The 21,677-nt window shown below is 31.9% G+C and overlaps 1 protein-coding gene across 1 annotated transcript in view; it reads right to left on the bottom strand.

Annotated features, from left to right (window-relative positions):
- Positions 1-2,524, bottom strand: part of LOC113401049 (transcription factor sem-2-like) — a 70,599-nt gene extending 68,075 nt beyond the window's left edge. Inside the window, exon 1 of the mRNA XM_026640762.2 lies at positions 2,024-2,524. Coding sequence (XP_026496547.1) covers positions 2,024-2,143 — 120 coding nt within the window. The 5' untranslated portion in view covers positions 2,144-2,524. The remainder of the gene's footprint in view (positions 1-2,023) is intronic.
- Between the last annotated feature and the right edge of the window lie 19,153 nt (positions 2,525-21,677).

Genomic DNA, 21,677 nt, shown 5'->3' with positions numbered 1-21,677 from the left:
CAATCATTTGCCGAAATCCTTAAATTATAATATTACGAAACATTTTCAAACTGCTGTCGTGACTTAAGATAATTTAATTATTTGCAATAAGCATTTTCAAAAACGATGTCAAAAAATTATTAAAAATGCCAATTATAAATATAATATTAAAGATTTTAAAATTAATCTTAGTTTCATATCTAAAGTGATATATCTACTTATTTTCCTGTACCTAATAGCATATTTAACAATTTCCTGATCTTATCAAATATTTTAAACAAATAAGTTTGATTATATCCGCACGCATTTACCACAAAATTTCTTAAATTTAGGTTTATTTTTATTGTTTTTGATCACGCGATTAAATTAAACAAAAGTGTAGTTTTTGGACGGTTTATGTAGATTTTCGTACTTTATAATCTAATTTGTGAACTTTATATCTTTTGTTTATGTTTAATTTAACATTTTTATTACTTTTAAATTATTCACTTGAGGTTCACGGCACAATTAAAGTAAATTACGATTTGAAAATAACGTAAAATAAACTCGGATCTTTTTTTGACATGGATGTTAACACCAGTTTTTTTTAAGATTTTTAATGAATATATTCTTTGTAAATACTTGTTTTTATTTTATTTTAAATATAATATGTCATATTCTAACACTTGCTTAATTTCATTTGAACTCTAGAATACTGGAGATATACAGACACAGTTTCATTATTATGTTAGCGAGATTAAAAACAAAAACTATTTCGTTTTAAACATGAGCTTGAAACTAGAGGATTGTTCGTCAAACATTTTCTGTAATACAGTAGGTTATATACGTAATATATATCATTTTTTTAAGTATTATATGTCATGAAAACACTTTTTTATAATCTCACTCGTTTATTAAGTCTAGACTCGCACTTAGCGTTTTAAATGATTCATTTTTTATCGGCCAGGGAAATCCATTTTCCCCTATAAGCTCACCAGTTGCATGTTTTATAATAATTTTTCTTCGTTACCGACCCGTTAAAAAAAAATTAATTTCTGTATTAGTAATAACAGCGTTTGCTGTGAAAAATTTAATATTCACTCGCGATGACGGATTATTCTTGGTTTTTCTAAAGGCGATGTAATGGTTTTTAAAAATTGTTATTTTAATTCGCATGTTATTTTTTTTTTTAATTTGTAAATAACTTATTTGTTTTTAAATCACACATGTCATGATTACTGTTTAATATTCCACTAACGAGGTGTTTAATTTTGTTCGTATGTATAAACAAAAACTAAATGTGTTTAAACCATCATAATATTTCTAATCGCAAAAACTATAAATCATATAACAGTTCGAAATTTAAATTACCCAGTTAATGATATTTGAACAAATTAATCGTTTATTTATTTTTAAATATTTCATTTTAATAATTTCATTATTTATGAACTTTTTAATTAGGTAATATTATTTTATAGACTTGTTATTTTGATTTACCAATACGATACGATGTGTTGAAAAACATGTTTACGAATTTCTTTAAGCGATTTAAACGTTTTCCCGGCGATAAAGTATATTACGCATTCGTTTTTTAATAATGTTGTTGTTTCTATTCAATCAAACATTAAAAGACTATTTTGTAACATTTTAATTTTTAAAAGGATATTTCAACGTTTTTACTGTGATCGAATTCAAAACTTTGAAATTGAATTTTCAACGGTAATTTAATCAGGAGGTAGCGCTTACGGAAGTTTGGTAACGTTTAGAAGTTCTTTTAACTCTATTTTAAATTAGGAATGGTTTAAGTATTATTAATGAGACTTTTTTATTTACTTTATCATTACTATAAATATTAAGATTTAAATCTTTATAATTTGAATAATCTTTTTTGGAGGTAGGAGATTTAAAAATATTTATTTTTTCGTTATTGTATTTTTTCTAATACGTTTTATATTTTCTGTTGTTTTTATATATTATCGGTTTTTATTTGAATTAATGATTTACCCGATTTTATTTTTGTTTACACATTTTCACTGTCCTAATTTTTCTCCAGTAAATGGCTTACCTGTGTGGCATCAGTATATGGCGTTGATGAATTTTTGTCGACCAGTTGCGATCCAAACACCGGGACCCCACTCGAAGTAGGCGTCAGGGACCGCACATCCGAAATTTGCTGGGGTACCATTATGCTAATCCAAAAAAAAGCCCCCTAAACAACACAAACACAGTTCACCTATTGCACTAACACTAAATATTAATTCGTTCAAGTCCTGAAAAGTTTATTGCAGTCCAAATAGCGGTTTCTGCTTGTTCCGACGCGGGAGCCTCTCGGCGGACTTATCGCCGAAGACTTCCCAATATCTGGAAACTATTCTTAATTTTCGCTCTAGAATTAAAAATCTGCCGCTGTCTTGTTCCTCGGCGATCAGTCCATAAGTCATAATTTCAGCGGGACGAAACCGCTTAGTTATCAAGCGAGTGGCATAATCGCGATCGTGGCGGATACGTCAGCACTCGGCGGTGACAGAGAACCTACTAACTGGTCGGCAACGTGCAGAGTGCTGTCAATATACCCGCTCAGCTGTTCGCCCCTCCCCGCGCAAGCGCCCCGCTCCCCCCGCGCACGCCTCACTCTCGTGCGGAGCTCTGACACGAGTGCACATGTACACGCGTATCGTTTTTACAACCGAACATTACTTTTATCGGACGATGCGATGTACACATCCGCACGTTGCACTGCAATATGGACTTTATAATTCGTACATATGGTTTACTTTTGATTGTGATAAATAAATAAACGTAATATTGCGTCTGATAAATAGTTCAAATTTAAATTATTTTACTAGAATACTTAAGTTTGTATCAGACAGTTGCTTCGCAGACATTTAGACAGATTACAGATATTTAACAAGAATATTATTAAGTTGCTATAACGAGCGAGAAGCGTCATTGATAATGTTATCAAATGGGAGGAATCCATGTCTGTTTGGACTTGATTCCTTATTAAAAAGTAATACCTATAAATGTACATGTCTGACTTCATTGCGGAATTGTTTTTAAACTTCGAACGTCATTTTGTATATTCCACATTTAATCTATATGCATATAATAAAATTAGAGTGTTTGTTTGTAATATTAAAATAACAGCTTTTTTCTAAATGCATATGAATGTATAAATGGTCTGTCTGTTTTTTGTCTATTTTTACGGGACTTTCACTGATAGCTGATGTAGTAAGGAGTAACTTAGGCTTCTTTTATTTTAGAATTATATATAAAATTAAAATAAAGTCACGCTGCGATGTCCAAATAATTTAAATTCAAACGCGCACGAAGTCGCGGGCCCAGCTAGTATTAAATAAAAAGTACGTTTATATTTTTTATATAAGGCTATAAAACAAGTAAAAAAAATTTATCAAACAGCTCGTGTCGGCCTAGTGTAGTTTGGAGTTTACTCCACCACGCTGATCCAATGCAGAATTATGTCCAAGATATTTGTCATCACATATTGAATATATAAAAACCATTTGAACCTGCTTTTTATGAAATATAAATATAGGCGAGCGGGCAAATGGGCCCCCCTGATAGTAAGTGGTCACCACAATCCATCGACACTGGCGTCGTAAGAAATATGAACCAGTCCAACATTAGGAACTAAGTTGTTATGTCCCTTGTGCCTGTAGTTACACTGGCTCGCTCACCCTTAAAAAAGTATACTGGGTCATCTCAGCACCGATATTGATACTCGACTAACATTACCCACAATCCGCTAACAGAATAACTACCAATTTCATATTCAAATACCATAGTAGTTAATTTAATACAAATTAATTGATGTAGTCAGAGAGTCTTCTGCATAGGCAAGGACATTATATGGATCAATGTTATAATAATAACAATTATTATTTTGTGACAATATGAAAAAAATCTATTATACTTTATCTATATTAATATTATAAATTTGATGGAATTCGATCTGAAGTAAGCCTATACCCAAAAACGCGAGCAAAGCCGTGGCCGACGACTTAATATAATAAAATAAAAAAAGGTAAAAAAAAAGTTATGCTGACCGTACCTTATATCCTTCAAAAAAAAATCAACTCCAACCTAATCATTAACAAACAAAATTAATATAATGAGAATTACGATTTAGCCCGAGTTAGGTACAATAAATAAGTCGTCTAAAGATATAGTAGGCTATATGTTTTAATAAAAAATATTATAGCCTAAATAATTCAATGGAACAAACATCTGCCGATCGCCCGCATATCAGCGCACTTTTTTTATTTATAATTTGATCGCTGTAACTGTAACGGGACAATCAACTTTATCATTTTAAAAATAGGAGTGATTATCGTTTATCATGATGTCAGGTGTATTGTGAGAGCATTTGCAAATGATATGGGACAATTGGCGATACCAAGGGGTTCTTTTTTAACGATAAAGTGGCGCAGTAGTTGTTCGATGTATGTCACTAGCATATAGTCTTAACTTTGATGTATGTTGTTCAGAAAAGTTCGTTAGCGACAAGTAATGGCTTGTTGGACGCCCTCTAGGACAGGAATAATTAAATTTAACAGTTTATTGCTTGAACGTATTGATCGAATAACTTGATATAATTGTAAAATTAAGTGACTGAGTCGCGATGGTTTTGTGGATAGAATGTGAGGACAGGAGATTGCGGTTCAAAATCGGGCAAACTGGCAAACCGAGTTCGTGATTTATGAACCAATTTAGATTTGGTATTCTTTTTCAGAGGTCAAAAAAAATCAAACGGGGTGCTTGGTATTTTTTTATTGGTAAAAAAAACGAAATGTTTTTTTTTTTTTTTTAATATTATGGGAAAATTGTAGAATTTTATTTATAAGTAATTTTATTCGCCAGAGAATTATTCGAATTCGGTTTACGTTAACTATTTGATTTATACATTTATAGGAAAAAACATCTTGAGAAATCATGCCAGTTTCAGATGATCTTCCAATTCATAGAGAAAATAGAATAAGGTCCAAAACATATTGACAGTAAAGAATGCCGTTGCCTAACACTGGGACTTATGACAGGAATTAAAAAAAGAAAATGTTTATTTTATAAATACTATATTTTAATTTAATTTTTTTAAGCAATTGTTTAATACAACTCACGCCATCTATATTAAGCTGATGTAACTAGAATTCTTCCCGCGAGTACTAACAACTAATTTCATGTTTCGCCTTAAATAAACTAACAAAAACAATTAATTTTATATCCATAAATTACGCATTACCAATTAATGTAACAACCTGTAAATCTCCCACTGCTGGGCTAGCCAAATCTCGTACTTAAAGGTATGTTTGAAACGAATTCCGCCACGCTACTCCAATGTGTGTTGGTGGATACACATGCGACAGAATTTCATTGTAATTAAACACATGCAGGTTCCCCTACGATAATTACCTTCACCGCTGGGTACAAGGTGAATTATAAACACACGGAAATTCAGTGGTGCTTGTCTGGGTTTGAATCTGCAATCATCAATTAAGATGCACGCGTTCTCACCACTAGGCCATCTCTGCTCTTAACAATTAATTATAACAATATAACATAATCGATTGTTAACGATAAAAGTATTAATACATTTCATTAGAACGATAAGTATACCTGTGTTACACTTAATATTCCCTCGGATAGCTAATATTTGCGTAAACAGGAAGTCAGTTAAGATCAGGAAGTGATACGGAATCAGGACAGCATCCGCTCCTTATAAATCTAAGAGCCACTTTGGATTATGTTGGATAAAACAAACACTCTATATGGAACAAGTTGCCGGTCATTTAATGGGACGTTAATTAAACTTAACAATCGACTTTATGAATTTTAATTAGCAAGTTACGAATTATGGAAATTGGTTGAGAAATTTGTAAAAAATCACGCACATATGAGTGTAGACTGGGATGGCTTAGAAGTTCAAATAAGTGAAACTTAAACAAATATTGGAGCAACAACCCGCATTGGAGCAGCGTGGTGGAAAACCTTCTCCTCAAAGGGAGAGGAGGCCTTAGCCCAGCGGTGGGAAATTTATAGGCTGCTAATGTAAAAAACAAACATTGGGGCGTAAGACCAGCCAAGCAGAACTCGTACTCGGTGATGAAGGATAATATCTTGAGGAATATTCTCAAGAGAGACGCTTTAGCTCATTACGGGCCATATTTCTTACTTAACACAATTATGCAAATTTTTACTTTTATTTTGGAAACAAACAGTTTTAAAACATTATAAATATAAATGTATTAAAACTTAACAAATAATAGTTTACAGTCCGATATGACAGTAATAAAAATAAAGATTAAGAGAGAGACAGTCAGATAGAAGGAGAAGAGAGATATACGATATAAAAGATTAATTAAAACTCAATCATTAATACATATGAAACTAAATAAAAAAATAAAATAAATCACTATCAACCAATCCATCATTATATTTCATTATTTTAAACAGAGTATTTTACTGGGCACATTTTCGATATACAGAGCAAATAGGTCGTAACGGTAATTGGCCTTTGCCCTTAGACTATGTAACGCATTTGTGTCTATAATTACTAACTATAAACAGAAACATTGAAACAGCAACTATCTCTGTTAGATGGATGGATAGACAGATAGATAACGTGGAAGGGTGGTATCCACCTGCAAGTATTAACTTCTAACGTCTATAATATTAGAACATAATATATATATTTTATACACTACACTACCATTTGGATGTGATTCTGATGATGATGTTATTTCCCTGACTGATTTTGATCATGTCGGCAATGTCAAGGGATACCAGCCAACTACGCTGGACATATTATAGTGGTTAAGTGTGCGCACATAGGTAATATATTCTCTCATTCTCATAATACAATGGGACGGCAATTCCAACACGATCGGAAACAGTTCAGGCGACAACCAACGTCTTTACGTACATAACAGGGCACGAACGTACACATTCTCAATTTACAGAACGGACTGTCACTGAGAATTTTCCACAGAATATAATCCAATGGCTATTTGTCGGCCCGGTCTGGGCTTTCAACCCAGAACCTCTGGATCAGTGGATTGTATCGACTAGACCAATGAGGCAGTCACCTCAGTCGATTCATTACGCTGTATATTAAACAAAAAATAAACCATGTATAAAAAATAATGGCTAAAATCTGCATAAATGAGGTTTTCCGAACTGTAGCAATAAAACTACAAATTTTAATGTAACAGTTTATATTTTCAATTTAAAACAAATAAGTTCATCAGAATTCAATTAAAATATTGTAAACGATTTTTATCCGTAGAGTTAAATATTCAATGAAATAAATAGTACAGCATGCGGTTATCAGAATATTTCACTTTGAAATTCAAAGTTAAATTTGCTATAAAGAATTTCACCCCGTTTTGAACTGGACTTCCACTGGATTCGAACATTATAGCGCGAATCGCGAATTAATACAAAATCTACGAAAGATTAGATGAAAATATACTTAATTACTTAATCTATTGATAAGCTAAAAAATAACTACCACCGATCGTAAAAAGAATTATCGAGACCTTTTTGGTAATTGATCACCGCCGTCCAGCTAAATAAAACCATTTAAAAATAAAGCTATTAATATATAACGTCATAAACCTCACTGAAATAAGCAGCTATACGGCCACACTATAGGTACTTAATATTTAAATTGATACACAATGATAGGTTGAGATGATCCATCAAAAATTTGGTCTTTGTTTGATTTTTGAAATTGACAAAGAAGTACGTATAGCAAAACGAATCTCGTGGAACTTAACCATCACTAGGGATGTAATAAAAATAAATCGGAACCAGTAAAATAGAATTCCTTATAATTACTGAATCGGAGATCGCCTTTTGAAAAAGAACGCCATTCCAAATGTTTACCGTGATTGAACGCTCGTATGGGATCATGAAAGGACCACGAACGAGAAATGATTGATTATTTTAATTTATGGGCGATAAATGTGAGATGTTCACATGAAAGTACGTATTGATGTGTATTCATAAAATAAGTAACATGAACACTGTAAATATGCCATTGCTCGGCAAAGATCTCCTTTCTTGATGAGAAGAGAGCTTATTACACTACGTTGTCCAAATGCAAGTCGGTGGAAGCACTCGGGAGAGAATTTCAGTGAAATTCGATATTTAAGTTTCCTAAGGACGTTTATTGCCTTTACTATATTCTCGAAATTAATTTTAAAAACAATTTAATCACATGAAAAAAGCTTGCTAGGGTTGGACACGCAATCTCTGGTTAAAATTCAACTATTCCAGCCACAATGACCAGTGGTAAGGCTCATCTCTGAATCTGTGCTTATCTCTATTAAAATAAATTTGCATTACTTACAGCATTCATAAAATCAAATTTCGCCTATGAAATTTATCAAATTAGTTGATGCTTGTATCGCATGAATGATGGTGACATTTTTAAACTAAATAATTTCTATACTGCCAATTCAAATATTTATTTTTTTCAACTTTTACAATAATAAGAGTGTTACGAGCTATTCGAATTTTAAATTATAATCAGTGATTACAACCAAATTTACACTTACGATTTGGTATTTTATCGTAATGGTTTAGTGGGAATTAATTATTTATTTATCGCAAATAAAAAGGAGACATTTTAATGACAATTCAATTGAACTAGCGTTGCGTGCTAAAGGAACAGCTGACGAGAGTCACGTTAGAAATAAACTGTGAGCCAGTGTAAAAGTCCGACTTTCATTTAGCGCTAATTGTATACACAATTGAATAAAAGTCATCGCTATACTATCCATCCAAATATTACAGGAAGTCAGATCGATTCGTCACAAATCGGCTGAATCACCAATATATAAAGCTTAGTGAGCGTTTTGAACACGTGAACTAATAACGTCATTATACATCAATAGATCACGATGTCTGTTTATTCAAACATTATCATTATTTTACTGGTTGCATTGAAATAATATATTTATCTTCGCTAGACAATTATAAAGGCATGTTATTCTATTATTAGTTGAAGAAGCAATTAAAAAAATATGTTTTCAAAAATTTCAAATGTCAAACGTTGTTTGAACTTAGAGTTGAGTACACTAATTATAATAATACACTAACGTATAACGCTAAATGTACGAAGGACAAACTAAGAAAAAGTCGAAACATTTGAGTTTCGAGAGTTAAGTGTTTTTCCCGAAAGAATATCTAAATCGATGGATTTTGATAGTTTTACAGCATGCATCCTGATTAATTGACCTTTTACATAGTAATTTCTGTAGTTATATGAAACTGATGCTGAAGATGATTTTGATGGTGCAATGATTGATAAGCATGCTATTATTATAATGTTGATAACAAAGAGTTTCAATATGTATTTCATTTATAATCTGTCAAAGTGACAGTTTCCGATAGCTCATTAAATATTATTGGTTTAAATCAAGATTTCCCGATCAAAAAGGCATAAGATGATAAGGCATGCAATTACGTTTGGATCTTCTTCAAAAAATCAATTCTAATTCATAAGTTAATTATTTATTTATTCGCTTTTCGAGCTCGACGAGTCTTGACATGTCTCAACATGCACTCGAACCGTGCCTTACACACCTATATTGAATTATTCACAAGATAACTATTCAAACTAAACAACCAATTATGTATTTGATTAAAGTCATAATTAAGATTTATATCTCATACATGATAAAAATATTATGTTAAATTCACGGCAGGTAATTTTTTTGTCGGAAAAGGTTTGGCGCAAAAAAATTGGTAACTGGTCTAGATGATCATTACTTCATTACTAAAACAGACTTTGGAAATACATTTTCCTTAATTTTTTAATCAAAAATGACACCCACATAATATGCCATAGCAAACATGCCACTAAAACAAAAACTATGACCAAAAATTTGTTATATGTTGTATGAATAGCAATGATATTCAAGCGCCGATGTCGTCGGTGGGTCCTTCAATCGCTTGCCTAGTAATTACGCACGATTCCATACCCCCTTACGATTCTGCACTGGATATAAATACGTTCTCATTTGACTGTTACATAAAAAGTGTAAATTTTATAGCTCCGAAAACTTTCTCACATTTGCCAGTAGCGTTATTGATAAAGTAACAAAAATCAATCTACATTTTACTGAGGTGAGAACAATAATTAACAGATTGGAACAGAACACCCATTTAAAAAACCAGTTTTTTGTTCTCTAATGTTGTACTCTAATGTTTAATATTCAAAACGAGAAGAGGACTTAGACCAGCAGCGGTTTTTAACTGGTTATATTTCTATTCTTAAAATATTTTTTACGTTTAATTAATGTTATGCTTCATCATTATTTTAATATAACTTATTATTTAAATGCTTAATTATATACACTAATTATTTAAAGGGAGAAACTGGGTGACACGCTTTGTTAAAAAAATTTACTTAGCGCGCATTTTGTGAGGTTTCATATGACATGATATCACCCTTGACCCGGTGACAGTGATTTTTGTTGATACGATATTTGATACCTTAATCGTAAATGCGTTGTGTTCGTTTGAGTAAAAAAAGCATACGTCATTATTTAACTTTCGAATATATATGTTCCATATACGAAGCGCAAAAAAAAAACAAAATACTAAGCAAAGAGTTAAAATTAAACAAATATAAATTGTCATGGCACCCAAAAATAAACAAAACGCTGGGGCATTCTTTTTTCAAATTTGTTGGTAATTTTTACAATCGACCGGTTCCTTAAAAATGTATTTTCCATTTCTTAATAGAAATCCTCCTTTTCTTGCCTGATATTTTCCAGGATCAAACTGATATTTATACAACAAGATTACCTCGACCTATAGCTACGTTGCTGCGAAAAGGAAGAATAAGCCAACAAACAGACCTTTGCATTCATAATAGAGCTCGGGTTATCTCTAGAGTATGCTGTGCTGAATTTGATGAATATTCTTTTCCAATTTGAAGATGTATTGATCTATTTTATAAGGTAAAAAGTGGCTTATTGACAAGAACGTTGATTCGGGCAGATTTGTTACGCCCAAATAATATGTCTTTATAGTCACAATTATATAATTATATTGTTATATTAACATGTTTACATGTTAAGTTACGTTTTTAAAATGTCTTATAATATTATCTAACAAACATGAACATTGAAACATTGAAAATTGAATTTGAACATGAAGCTTAAAATATTTTTTTAGTATTGCGGTTCTAGAGTACTATGTGTTATATGAGCGTTAATAATCTTTTTAAAGTGGTTAAAAATAAAAATCTAGCCTTTTGAAAACATATGATATAAAAAAACCTAAGAAGTATGCTCGGGGTACTCCCAATTATATAGGTAACTTCTAATATTTCCTGTATTAGTGTCATCGAAAGAACAGTCGGATTTTGAGGTCGAATACATCTTAGGTTATATACAGATTGTTTGCAACTCAAACAGTTTAAACTAAATGATCTCTGAAATAATAGAAACATCTCAGATGAAGACGAGAATCTAACAATAATTTACGAAACAAAAAATGGCATACGTTCAAAGAATACGTCCCGCTACGAAAATGCTGATAGAATCAAATTGACCATCCGATGTCAGCAAACCCAGTATCTACCCTGTAATTCATTGTTGGAAAACCTTAAATCCACAAACAATACATTCAAATTTGAACTTTAAAACATTAATAGAAATGTCAAACTTGCCTGGCAACATCAAACGCAGAATTCAACAAGCAATATTAGATATTTTATCTCGTTCACTGCAAGCGCGTTTGTGTTGTGGTCCCTGTCGGGCGTCGACTGTCTATCCCTTTCAGGCATATGACCATGTATTGCCCTCTTACTCCCACACCTAACCGGTACTTTCGGAGCACGTTCTGGTGGTACAAGAAAGTGGAAGCTGGTAAGATTAGAGGTGTTATGACTTTTTTCTGACTCAAATTTGTAGATTTGCCAATAGAAGTTTTGTGAGTCATAACAGAAGTCATAACAAAATTAATGATTTCAATGTGGCGACGAAACATGATATACTAAGTCGATAAATGTGTTTTATTTCATTATTAAAAACAGTTGTCGCTACTGAGTCGACAAACTGAAGCTTTACAGCCGTGATTATGATTTGATAACATGAGTACCCAAGGATTTAAAATATACCAAATGCTAAACATACAATATACCCACACTAGCCGCAGATGTTTCATTTCAATGAAACATAAATTTAAAATTTTAATTAGTATGACATATTATTATATTATATATATTTTATAAATGGGAAAGTAAAACTGTCTATCTGTCTATTGCTGTTTCACGGCAAAACCGAAAAAACTAACTTGATGAAATTCGCTATGAACGAAGTTTGAGCTGCAAGAGAGAACATAGGCTTTTTTACGCATAGCACTTAATTTATTATATCTATAATATCTACATAAATTATTTACTAACATATATCAGACGATTCAAGCTTATCTTGTTTTTAACTAAACAAATATATTAAAGTAAAAAAATCTAACAATGTAACTAACCCACCTCTGGGCTAAGGTCAAATCTTCTTTTGAAGGTCAGGTTTGTCGCTAATTCCGCCTTGCTGTTCCAGTGGGGTTGGTGGATACACATCTGGTGTATCATTTGCTGACGGTGACTTCCTTCGCCGCACGAGATGAATTAAAAACGAAAATTAAGCACACTTAAATACGCGTATTAAGCTTGCCAAGTGTTTGCCCAGCACTGGGTCACCGGAGACTCACCTTTATATACTAATATCCGGTTTTAAAACGTTGTTCAAATTGAGATTTATTCAGGTTAAATACTAACCGCTCATTGGTCGGCTATAATTTCATCAGCTGTTATCAACCAATTACAATTCAGGTTGAAGCAAAATTGTTACCTAATTTGACTTTGATAAGCGTTTTAGAAACGATTAATTTCCATAATGAACTTAAAATCTCTACAGAAACAGACATAATTCAAATAATAATAATATTTATATATATTACTAAACTGAGACAAAATAAACGGACAAATTATTATATATGGCTAAAAGATAGGATGACTTATCAACATTCAAAGATTTAGTCCATTCGGTAACCTTTTGAACTATTCATACATCTACCGATTTAAGATAACTAGAAAGTTGTGGAGACACGACCGGTCACGTCACAAATGTGTCAGTCAATCAAATGAGTACAAATTCGTACATTTTATAAGATAAACAAATGCCAGAAGGCTAATTGATTTATTTACATGCCAGTATTGCCAACATTATAAAAACGCCGTGGAGATATCATTGAGTATTGACTTTTAATCGAATAAATAATAATTTTAGCTTAAAATTTTTTCGGTGCGTTGTGAGTTAGATAGTTTGATTCTGATATTATACGATTTGTTTATTGATTCATATAGTTAGAATCTTTAATATTGTACATGAATATTTATAAACTTTTATATATGAAAGCAGATCACTTTCTTTTTAGGGATTCGTACACAAAAGGTAAAACGGGACCCTAATACAGCCACTGTTGGTTCGTCTGTCCGTCTGTCACCATGCTGTATCTCATGAACCGTGATAATTTAACACTTGATTTTTTTACGGATGATGTATTTCTGTTGCCGCTATAACAACAAATACATAAAACAGAATAAAATAAATGTCAAAGGGGGAGCCCACACAACAAACATGATTTTTTTTACTTTGATTTGACTTGATTTGATACGGAAACCTTCGTTCATGAAACCGACTCGCGTTTGACCGGTTTTTAAGAACACATCATATGACTTTGCCTGTCTTAGTAATAGGGTCCGTTTTACTTTGGGTGCGGAACCCTTAAAAAAACGTAGGTATTACGTTACAATATATTTAAAAATGTTTTTCTAAAGAGGTTAGAGAACGATAGAATGGTTATATTATATTAACTGATTCGAAAATTTTTATTGTTCATTAACGTGTCTTAACCGTAAGACTTACGTAACTTAGTAAGTACCCTCTTTTTAATGTGAGCGATCAAAGTTTCTAACGTCACGATGTTAGATCAAGATAAAATTATGGGTATAGATCTCGCATTACCTTGACCTATACTAAAGGATGGCTATTATTCCCAGTACAAATAACGCGTGATGTGGAATTATTTTTATCTTATAACGATGTAAATTTTAAACGATATTTAAGTGTATTATAGTATTGACAAATCGCAGATTATTATAATTTTTAAATTAGTAAGTATATTTGCTAATGGGGATCCTGACAGTAATTACTTAAATTGTCAAATACGGCACCAATCTTATACTTTTAGTCAAATTGGCTCACTCATGCTTCAAAACGTAACACAACAATACTAAACATTGCGATATGCTGGGATGAATGGGTCGTATCAGACAGACGGGCTTGCAGAAGACCCTTCCAGCAATTTAAATTCACTTACAATATATCTTTAAAATGTTGAAATCGTGAACTTAATCAATACATTTTTTTTTAATTGATGACTATAAACATTTTATTATTATTTATACTAAATATTATCTTGGTTTTCATAAAGAAAAAGAAATAAATATATAATATATATATAACATGGTTTTCGTAGTAGTCTCAGCATCAACTTAAATTTTAGTTCACTTTGTGGTAGGTTTGTGCAAGCCCGTCTGGGTAGCTACCGCCCACTCATCAGATATTCAACAGCCAAACAGGAATACTTAGGATTGCTGTGTTCCAATTTGAAGGATGAGTAAGCCATTGTTGTTGGTGTATTGGTGTAATGTAAGGAATGGTTATTATTACTTACAGCGTCAAAGTCTATGATTGGAGTCCACTTACGATCAGGTGATCCATTTACCCGCCTGTCTACCTATTACATAAAAAAAGTTAATCCAATTTATTTTTTTATACAACTGGTACTGAAGAGAAGGACTTTTATAGCTTTATCAACGCCAGGATAGGCAGGGCCCACTATTCGACCCACCAGTGACACGACTGATATGGTGGGAATTGATCTTAAGCGTGATGATAAGGAACTTCGCTCCAAAAATACAAATAATTATCCATTGATGACTCATTCGTTATAATAATATTGTAATTATATTAATAACAATTTTACTGAATACTAGACGGTTTTAGCGTTCGTTCCAATTATCTGTTCTGATTTTATTTAATGTGTGTGACGTATCAAAAGCATATATTGGCAAAGCCCAGTTACATTATCTATTGTAAATGATTGTCTGTTAGTGGGAACGCTGTCCAAGTTTGACCATTTGGGTCAGATAAAGAGCTAGGATGTTGTATTGCGAACACTTGTTCCAGTTTTGTAATATTATTGATGAGTTTTTGATCATTTCGTATTTAAAATTTAAATGCTTAATATATATTTATTTATTTTGATATGAATAACCTATATTAGGTGTAATTCAATACAAGAAAACAGTATGTAACGTCAACACTTGATTTAATATTAACGTTGTCAAAGATTTTTTTTTTGCAGACTTAATACTGATGGGTGTTTTGTATGCTGTAGGTAGGTAGGTGGACGGGCAAATAGGCCACCTGATGTTAAGTTATCACCACCGCCCCCAGAAATTGGCGTTCCTTACATCTCTCGAAACCGGAACACAAAATTACTTGTTTTTGCTGTTTGGCGGCGGAATACCTGATGAGTGTGTGGTACCTACCCAGATGGGCTTGCACAAAGCCCTACCACCGAGTCTGTTCCTTTGCATATATATATTTTTTTAATTTTTGCATTTATGTTCCGAATTTAAAATTTTATAAGCACAAACAGCGACTGATACAATCAAATACTAAATGCTGTCATAGTGTAGCTATTACTTATTTCTAGTTTGCGATAGAAATTTCCAAATTTTTTTAACATTACTCTCTTTGCTTCAAGAAAGCGCCTCGGTAGCCTCCGGGTTTCTAATGTGGATCAAAGATGTTTTCCCTTTGCCTATAATTATATTGGATTGCTCTCAATTTAAACGGGAACAACAACAATGATTTGTTATTTTTTTTTCTGTTGAGTCAAAAGTAAATCATTTAAATTTTGTCTACACATTTATATTTTCCTCAAAAAGAAATAATGTTTGGCATTTATTATATATTATTCGTGGTTTATTTTAAATTGAATAATCGAAATTTGTATCATAATTAGCATCATTTAATTTAGTTTATGGTTTGCACTTATTTGCATTGAAATACCAAACCAACTCGATGCTAACATGCTACTGTGGTTTTGTATTAGAATTTTAAACTATCGAGTTTAAATTAAATGGTAGGTATTGACACATCATCTGTCATTTTATATTTTATAAAAAATATATAAACTAAAGTAAGATTATGCGTGTGTCCGATCACTGAGCAAAAGCCTCCTCTCCATTGGAAGATGAGAGTCGATCCTTTCCCATGAGAATCGGTGGATAAACGATATATATTACAATTTAATCCACAAAAGATGAATTATAAACAAAAAATAAGCATATTTTAAACTCACAACAGATTTGAAGCCACTATCTTCGGTTCCGATACACGAATTCAAACTACTGTGCCATCTCGGTCCAGTATTTATAATTAATTGATTTAATTATCACTTTATTTGATGTTGAAACTTACTGATATATTATTTATGGCGTCTAAGTTTGTTTGACTTACGATCTCGTTACCAAAACTATCACGTCTACATCAGTTTACAGAATAAATTGACATTATCATCAATTCACGCAACAACTGACTTACTTAGAATCCCGATAATTGTTGCTCCAAAACGCGTAGTAACATTTGATTTATCACCTACCAAGGAATTGTCTTCTCTAATTTATGTATCAATAAGGCTTATTTCAGTGTGTCGATGTCAAATAGATCTGGGTGAAACAGAAGCGTGTGAAGATCAAATGGATCTACGTTCGTTTACTTTATTGATTTAAACTTCGTTATTATTGGCTTAGTAATGAAATTAGTTTGTAAGACAAATGTTTGCTGAATATGAAACTTGAGGTGAAGTAAAATGGTTTTAAAAGTACGAACTCCGAGCGAAGTTTTTCTTAATATGCCATCTATTACAAAAATCTCAGCTTTTGAGTTCACTGCTTTATGTACCGAGTTCATCCCAAACCATTAGCACAAGTTTTTAAGCCACGATATCCTTCGACCAGATCTTTCTTACCTTCTCCTACAGAATAAGTTGAAATATTATGTCTTTGTGATTCGAATTTTGTAACCAAAATATTAAAAAATCTTTCTAAGAATAAAGTGTTAAACAAAAAAAATATTCGTTTTTGTAAAGTATACAGTTATTGATACCGATATTTGTTGGTAGGATGCAAGTAGATATATATTAATCATTGGTTTCCCAATTTCTGAAAGGCCTTCTGGGTGGGGTTTCATCATCATCATCCGCATGATCGCTTCTTGCTAGTTGCATTCATCATGGTCCTGCACTAAACGGCTGACTATGGTAGAATTAGCACAAGTAAGCAATCATCTCAGACCTCTTATTTGGCAAGCGTGGTTTAGACTTCTTGTAGTCTCTCTCTGTAGTTTACTCGGTGGTAGGGCTTTATGTAACCCCGTCTGGGTACCAACGACACATCAGATATTCTAACACCAAACAGCAATACTCAGTATTTTTGTATTCCAGCTTAAAGTGTGAGTAAGCCATTGTAACTATAAGCACAAGGGACATAACATCTTAGCTCCCAAAGTATGTGGCGCATTGATGCGATGTAAGGAGTGGTTAATATTTCTTACAGCGCTAATGCCTTTGGGCAGTGGTGACCATTTACCACCAGTTGATTCATTTGCTCGTTCACCTATCGATCCCATAAAAAAGTAAAAGAGCAGACCATTAATCACTATGTAGTTAAATAATTGCTTTCATATAGAACGAAATAAAAGTAACAAATTAATTAAATAATTATTGTATAAAAAGCTATAAACACATACATTTTATTATAACTCTATTAAAATGTTTTAATGTTTTATTTTTATTTTAAGTATGGCAACAAAGTTTTATTAGAATATATTTATAATAATACAATAATTCAATAGACTAATTATTGTTAAAAAAAATTCCTCATTCAATCATTGTTATGTTAACAAGTATTGTTGAATAACGTACTTATTATGTATGAAAATATACCTTTAATTGTAATATATAAACAAAACGTATGAATCAATCAACACACTAACTTCTGCGCACTTGAGGTCCTTCAATTTACAACTATTCAACCTCAAACTACACACTAAAATCAATAAGGAAAATGAAGCTCTATCGCAATTAGATAAACATTATAATTGCTTGTTAATATTCAACATTTGCTAGATCAAACGCTTAGTGTATAGTTTCGGGTTACAAAGTAAATTTACAGTAACAATGGAAAGAGTTATACGGTAATACTTATATAACTCGTTGAATAGAGCAGCTTGTATTGATATATTGAATTCATTGATGTATGACAGCTTCCTCTCCCTTTCCAGCAATATGGGGGAGCGTTTTCGCGGAAAGGGACGGAAGTATGTAACAGGAAGTCGGGGAAGCGCGCGCTATTTGATTTGACCAATGCGCGGTGCTAGAGTTGACCGTCAGATGGTACCGACGGTTATAATGTTATTGTTGCTTATTACCATGGTTAAATGTTTGATGGTACGCATAATATGAGGCTTCTTTAAACCCTTACAGTTCAGTCTAACGTTCTTATGTTTTGAATAGAAGGTGAGAAATTGGTTCTGCCTTTGTTAGTTTGTTGACCCTTGAGATCAAAGGAGTTTGCAATGTTTGTCGTGAGGCCGTTTAGTGTGACTACTTTCTGTAATACTTAATAAGTACTACTATATGTAAATATTTTTATATGAATATATTTCTCTTCTTTCTCAATTAATGTTGCAACATTAGGAAAACATTTTCATGTATAAATTTATTTTTCTTTGTATTCAGTAAGTAAAATATAGATAAGTATATATGTATAATATACGAACTATAATAATTAGTACAATTGCCATAATTATATTTTAAAGTACGCAAATATTTTTTTTTAGTTTCTTTTAAAACAGGTACGCGGTCACTATCGCGCAATGATATTAGCATACACAACATACAACATGTACAGCCTGTAAATTTCCTACTGTTGGGCTAAGATCTCCTCTCCCTTTTAGGAGAAGGTAAGGAACATATTCCACCATGCTTCTCCAATGCGGGTTGATGGCTGATTGACATTGGCATATTAAGAAATATTTCCCATTCCTTACATCACTCATGTGCCAACAACCTTACCACTTAAAAAGATACATTTGTACCTTATGTTACACTGGCTCACTCACCCTTCAAACAGGAAAACAATAATACTTAGTAAAATATAACACAAAAACAATCTTGAGTATTAATATATGAAATCGTAAAGTTTCCTTTCGTTACATAGCTTCATTCGAATACGGAAGAAGGCAAAACTTTACCTTCCAAATAATCGTTACAATATTAACATAAAATAAATCTTCTTAATAGTACTAATTAAGACCATATTAGAAATGCCATAAGATGTTATATTTAGAACATTACCCAAAGTCTCTGTTATTTTTCCTGTAAACATAATGATTTAGTACGAATTATTTGTAATTAGATAACGGTAACAGAACAAACACACACATCTATTACCATTTATGGTCATTCATACTTTTGTTATGATCTCATTTTATGTTACGTGTAATCGTGATAATCATTTGTTTTTATAAATGGCTAGTTGTAAAAAGTAACGGCACTTGTCCCATTGTTAGACGAGGGATTGACCACGATACTTGATGCGGCTTCGCGTATTTACAGGTAGGATATCATTTGACATCTCCTTTAACGCCAAGCACGAAAAACTGTCCTAGCCAATGGGCCATCTCGGTATATGTAGATAACTTGGTTGATTTAGAATATTTTTAATAGGAACATGGACATATTTGTTTACCCCCATAGACATTGATACTATGAGTAAAATATGCATTCATTTATGTACACAAGTGCCTTATAATAACATATAACATTGTGTCTTGTGAAGTTAGGTAACCTCCCTAGAAATTGGTCAGTTATATTTCCCATACAATTGATGTGCTATGTTATAATAAAATTGTCATTTCCCCTTGGAACAATAAATAATTGATCTTTCGGGTGGAGTATCTAATGGTTAGCCAGGTAGGTTATCACGAGTAAATATGTGCTTCCGGTTATGGAATTGAATGATTCGAAAATAAGCTTAGTTAGAAATTGTTCAAATATTTAGATACGACTTCGTACGGGGAAAAATTATATAATTACAAAATATCTATTTATTTCTGAAAGGTTTTTTGTGAGTTGAAATTATCAAAATTTTTTCTTAATGTGCCACGTCTCGAAAAGAGTTATTATGCTAAATTTCAAGTCAATCTGACCGATAGTTATCGCGTGATGTATAATATTTTGTCCCTCCTTGTTTTGTAATATAATAAAGGTATACATTATCTTATTAAAAAATATAGTTTTAATTATGTGGGATTATATATCTGCCTATTATATATAAGTATACTTTATAATCGTCTAGCTTGACATTATTTTAATCCTACTTATATACTTGCGGAAACATAATGGCATATAGCATAACAATTAATAGGGGAAAACTTTAGTCGAAGATGAAATATCATAAATAATTGTCTTGCCATATATAATTAAAAACAGTTAACGGATCTGTTTGTATGTAAATATTTAAAAATAGCTATATCGTTTTGTCTTACTTCTATGAAAACTTCCATAAACAGAAAAAAAAGATGATTTAATATGTAGAGCCTGACAGTAGAGATTATATGTTGCCATTAGATCTCAGCGGATACGTGGATCTTGAACGAAGATAGCCAGTTGAAACCCAGCACGTACTGACTTCACGTGTTTGTTAATAAATTGTTTCGAGCTCAGCAGGATGGAACTCTCCCTCCCACATGGAAGTTCCAAACCTTCTCTATTAGAGGGGAGAAGCAATAAACACTACATTTACGAATACATAATATGTATATGTAAAGAAATTTTATTTGTACATAATAATATAGAATCTTTGCCAAAATTATTAAAAAAAAAAAAAAAACGTTCCTAGACGTTTACTCGATAATCGACTTCTACGAAACTACAGCGTGATTTCGAACAGCGACAATGATTTAGTATTTGCATATGAAATATTTAAGATAAGTTTCTCATTACCATTATCAGTTCGAATTCCTCGCATCTCAAAGTATCATTTCATTAGTGATCATGACCAAGTTTATCAGATGATTATCTTAGGCTGATTACAGACTTGCGTTCAATGAGCGTTTTATTGTAACGACTGTGTTTTATTATTGTCAAATATAATATTAGTTCGTGTAATTATGTTTTTTTTTTTTGTTAATTATGTTTAAACATTTTGTATTCATTTGGATAAATATCTATTATAGCTATTATAGTTTCAAGTTTTTAACCATATTAGTGGTATTAAAAAATAATATTATGAAGTCAAAGATATTTTTTTTTTTCTATCAATTGCATAAATCAAGAGTTGTGGATAATTGTATGTATATCTTCTTACAAAAGGACGATAAAGAGAGATGGCTATATAAGTCCGGAGCAAGACCGCCTTAACATAACTTGTAAAATATATAAATCAAAAGTTTTTTAACCTTTTCTATCTGTTTTTGTGATGACTAATAACTTCTAGTGACAGTAACAGTTCTACTATAGTTATAAAAAAATAATAATGGATCAAA

Source organism: Vanessa tameamea, chromosome 18, assembly GCF_037043105.1.
Source record: "Vanessa tameamea isolate UH-Manoa-2023 chromosome 18, ilVanTame1 primary haplotype, whole genome shotgun sequence".
Classification (NCBI taxonomy): domain Eukaryota; kingdom Metazoa; phylum Arthropoda; class Insecta; order Lepidoptera; family Nymphalidae; genus Vanessa; species Vanessa tameamea.
Note: the sequence above shows the minus strand (reverse complement) of the source record. Positions and strands in the feature narration are given on the sequence as shown.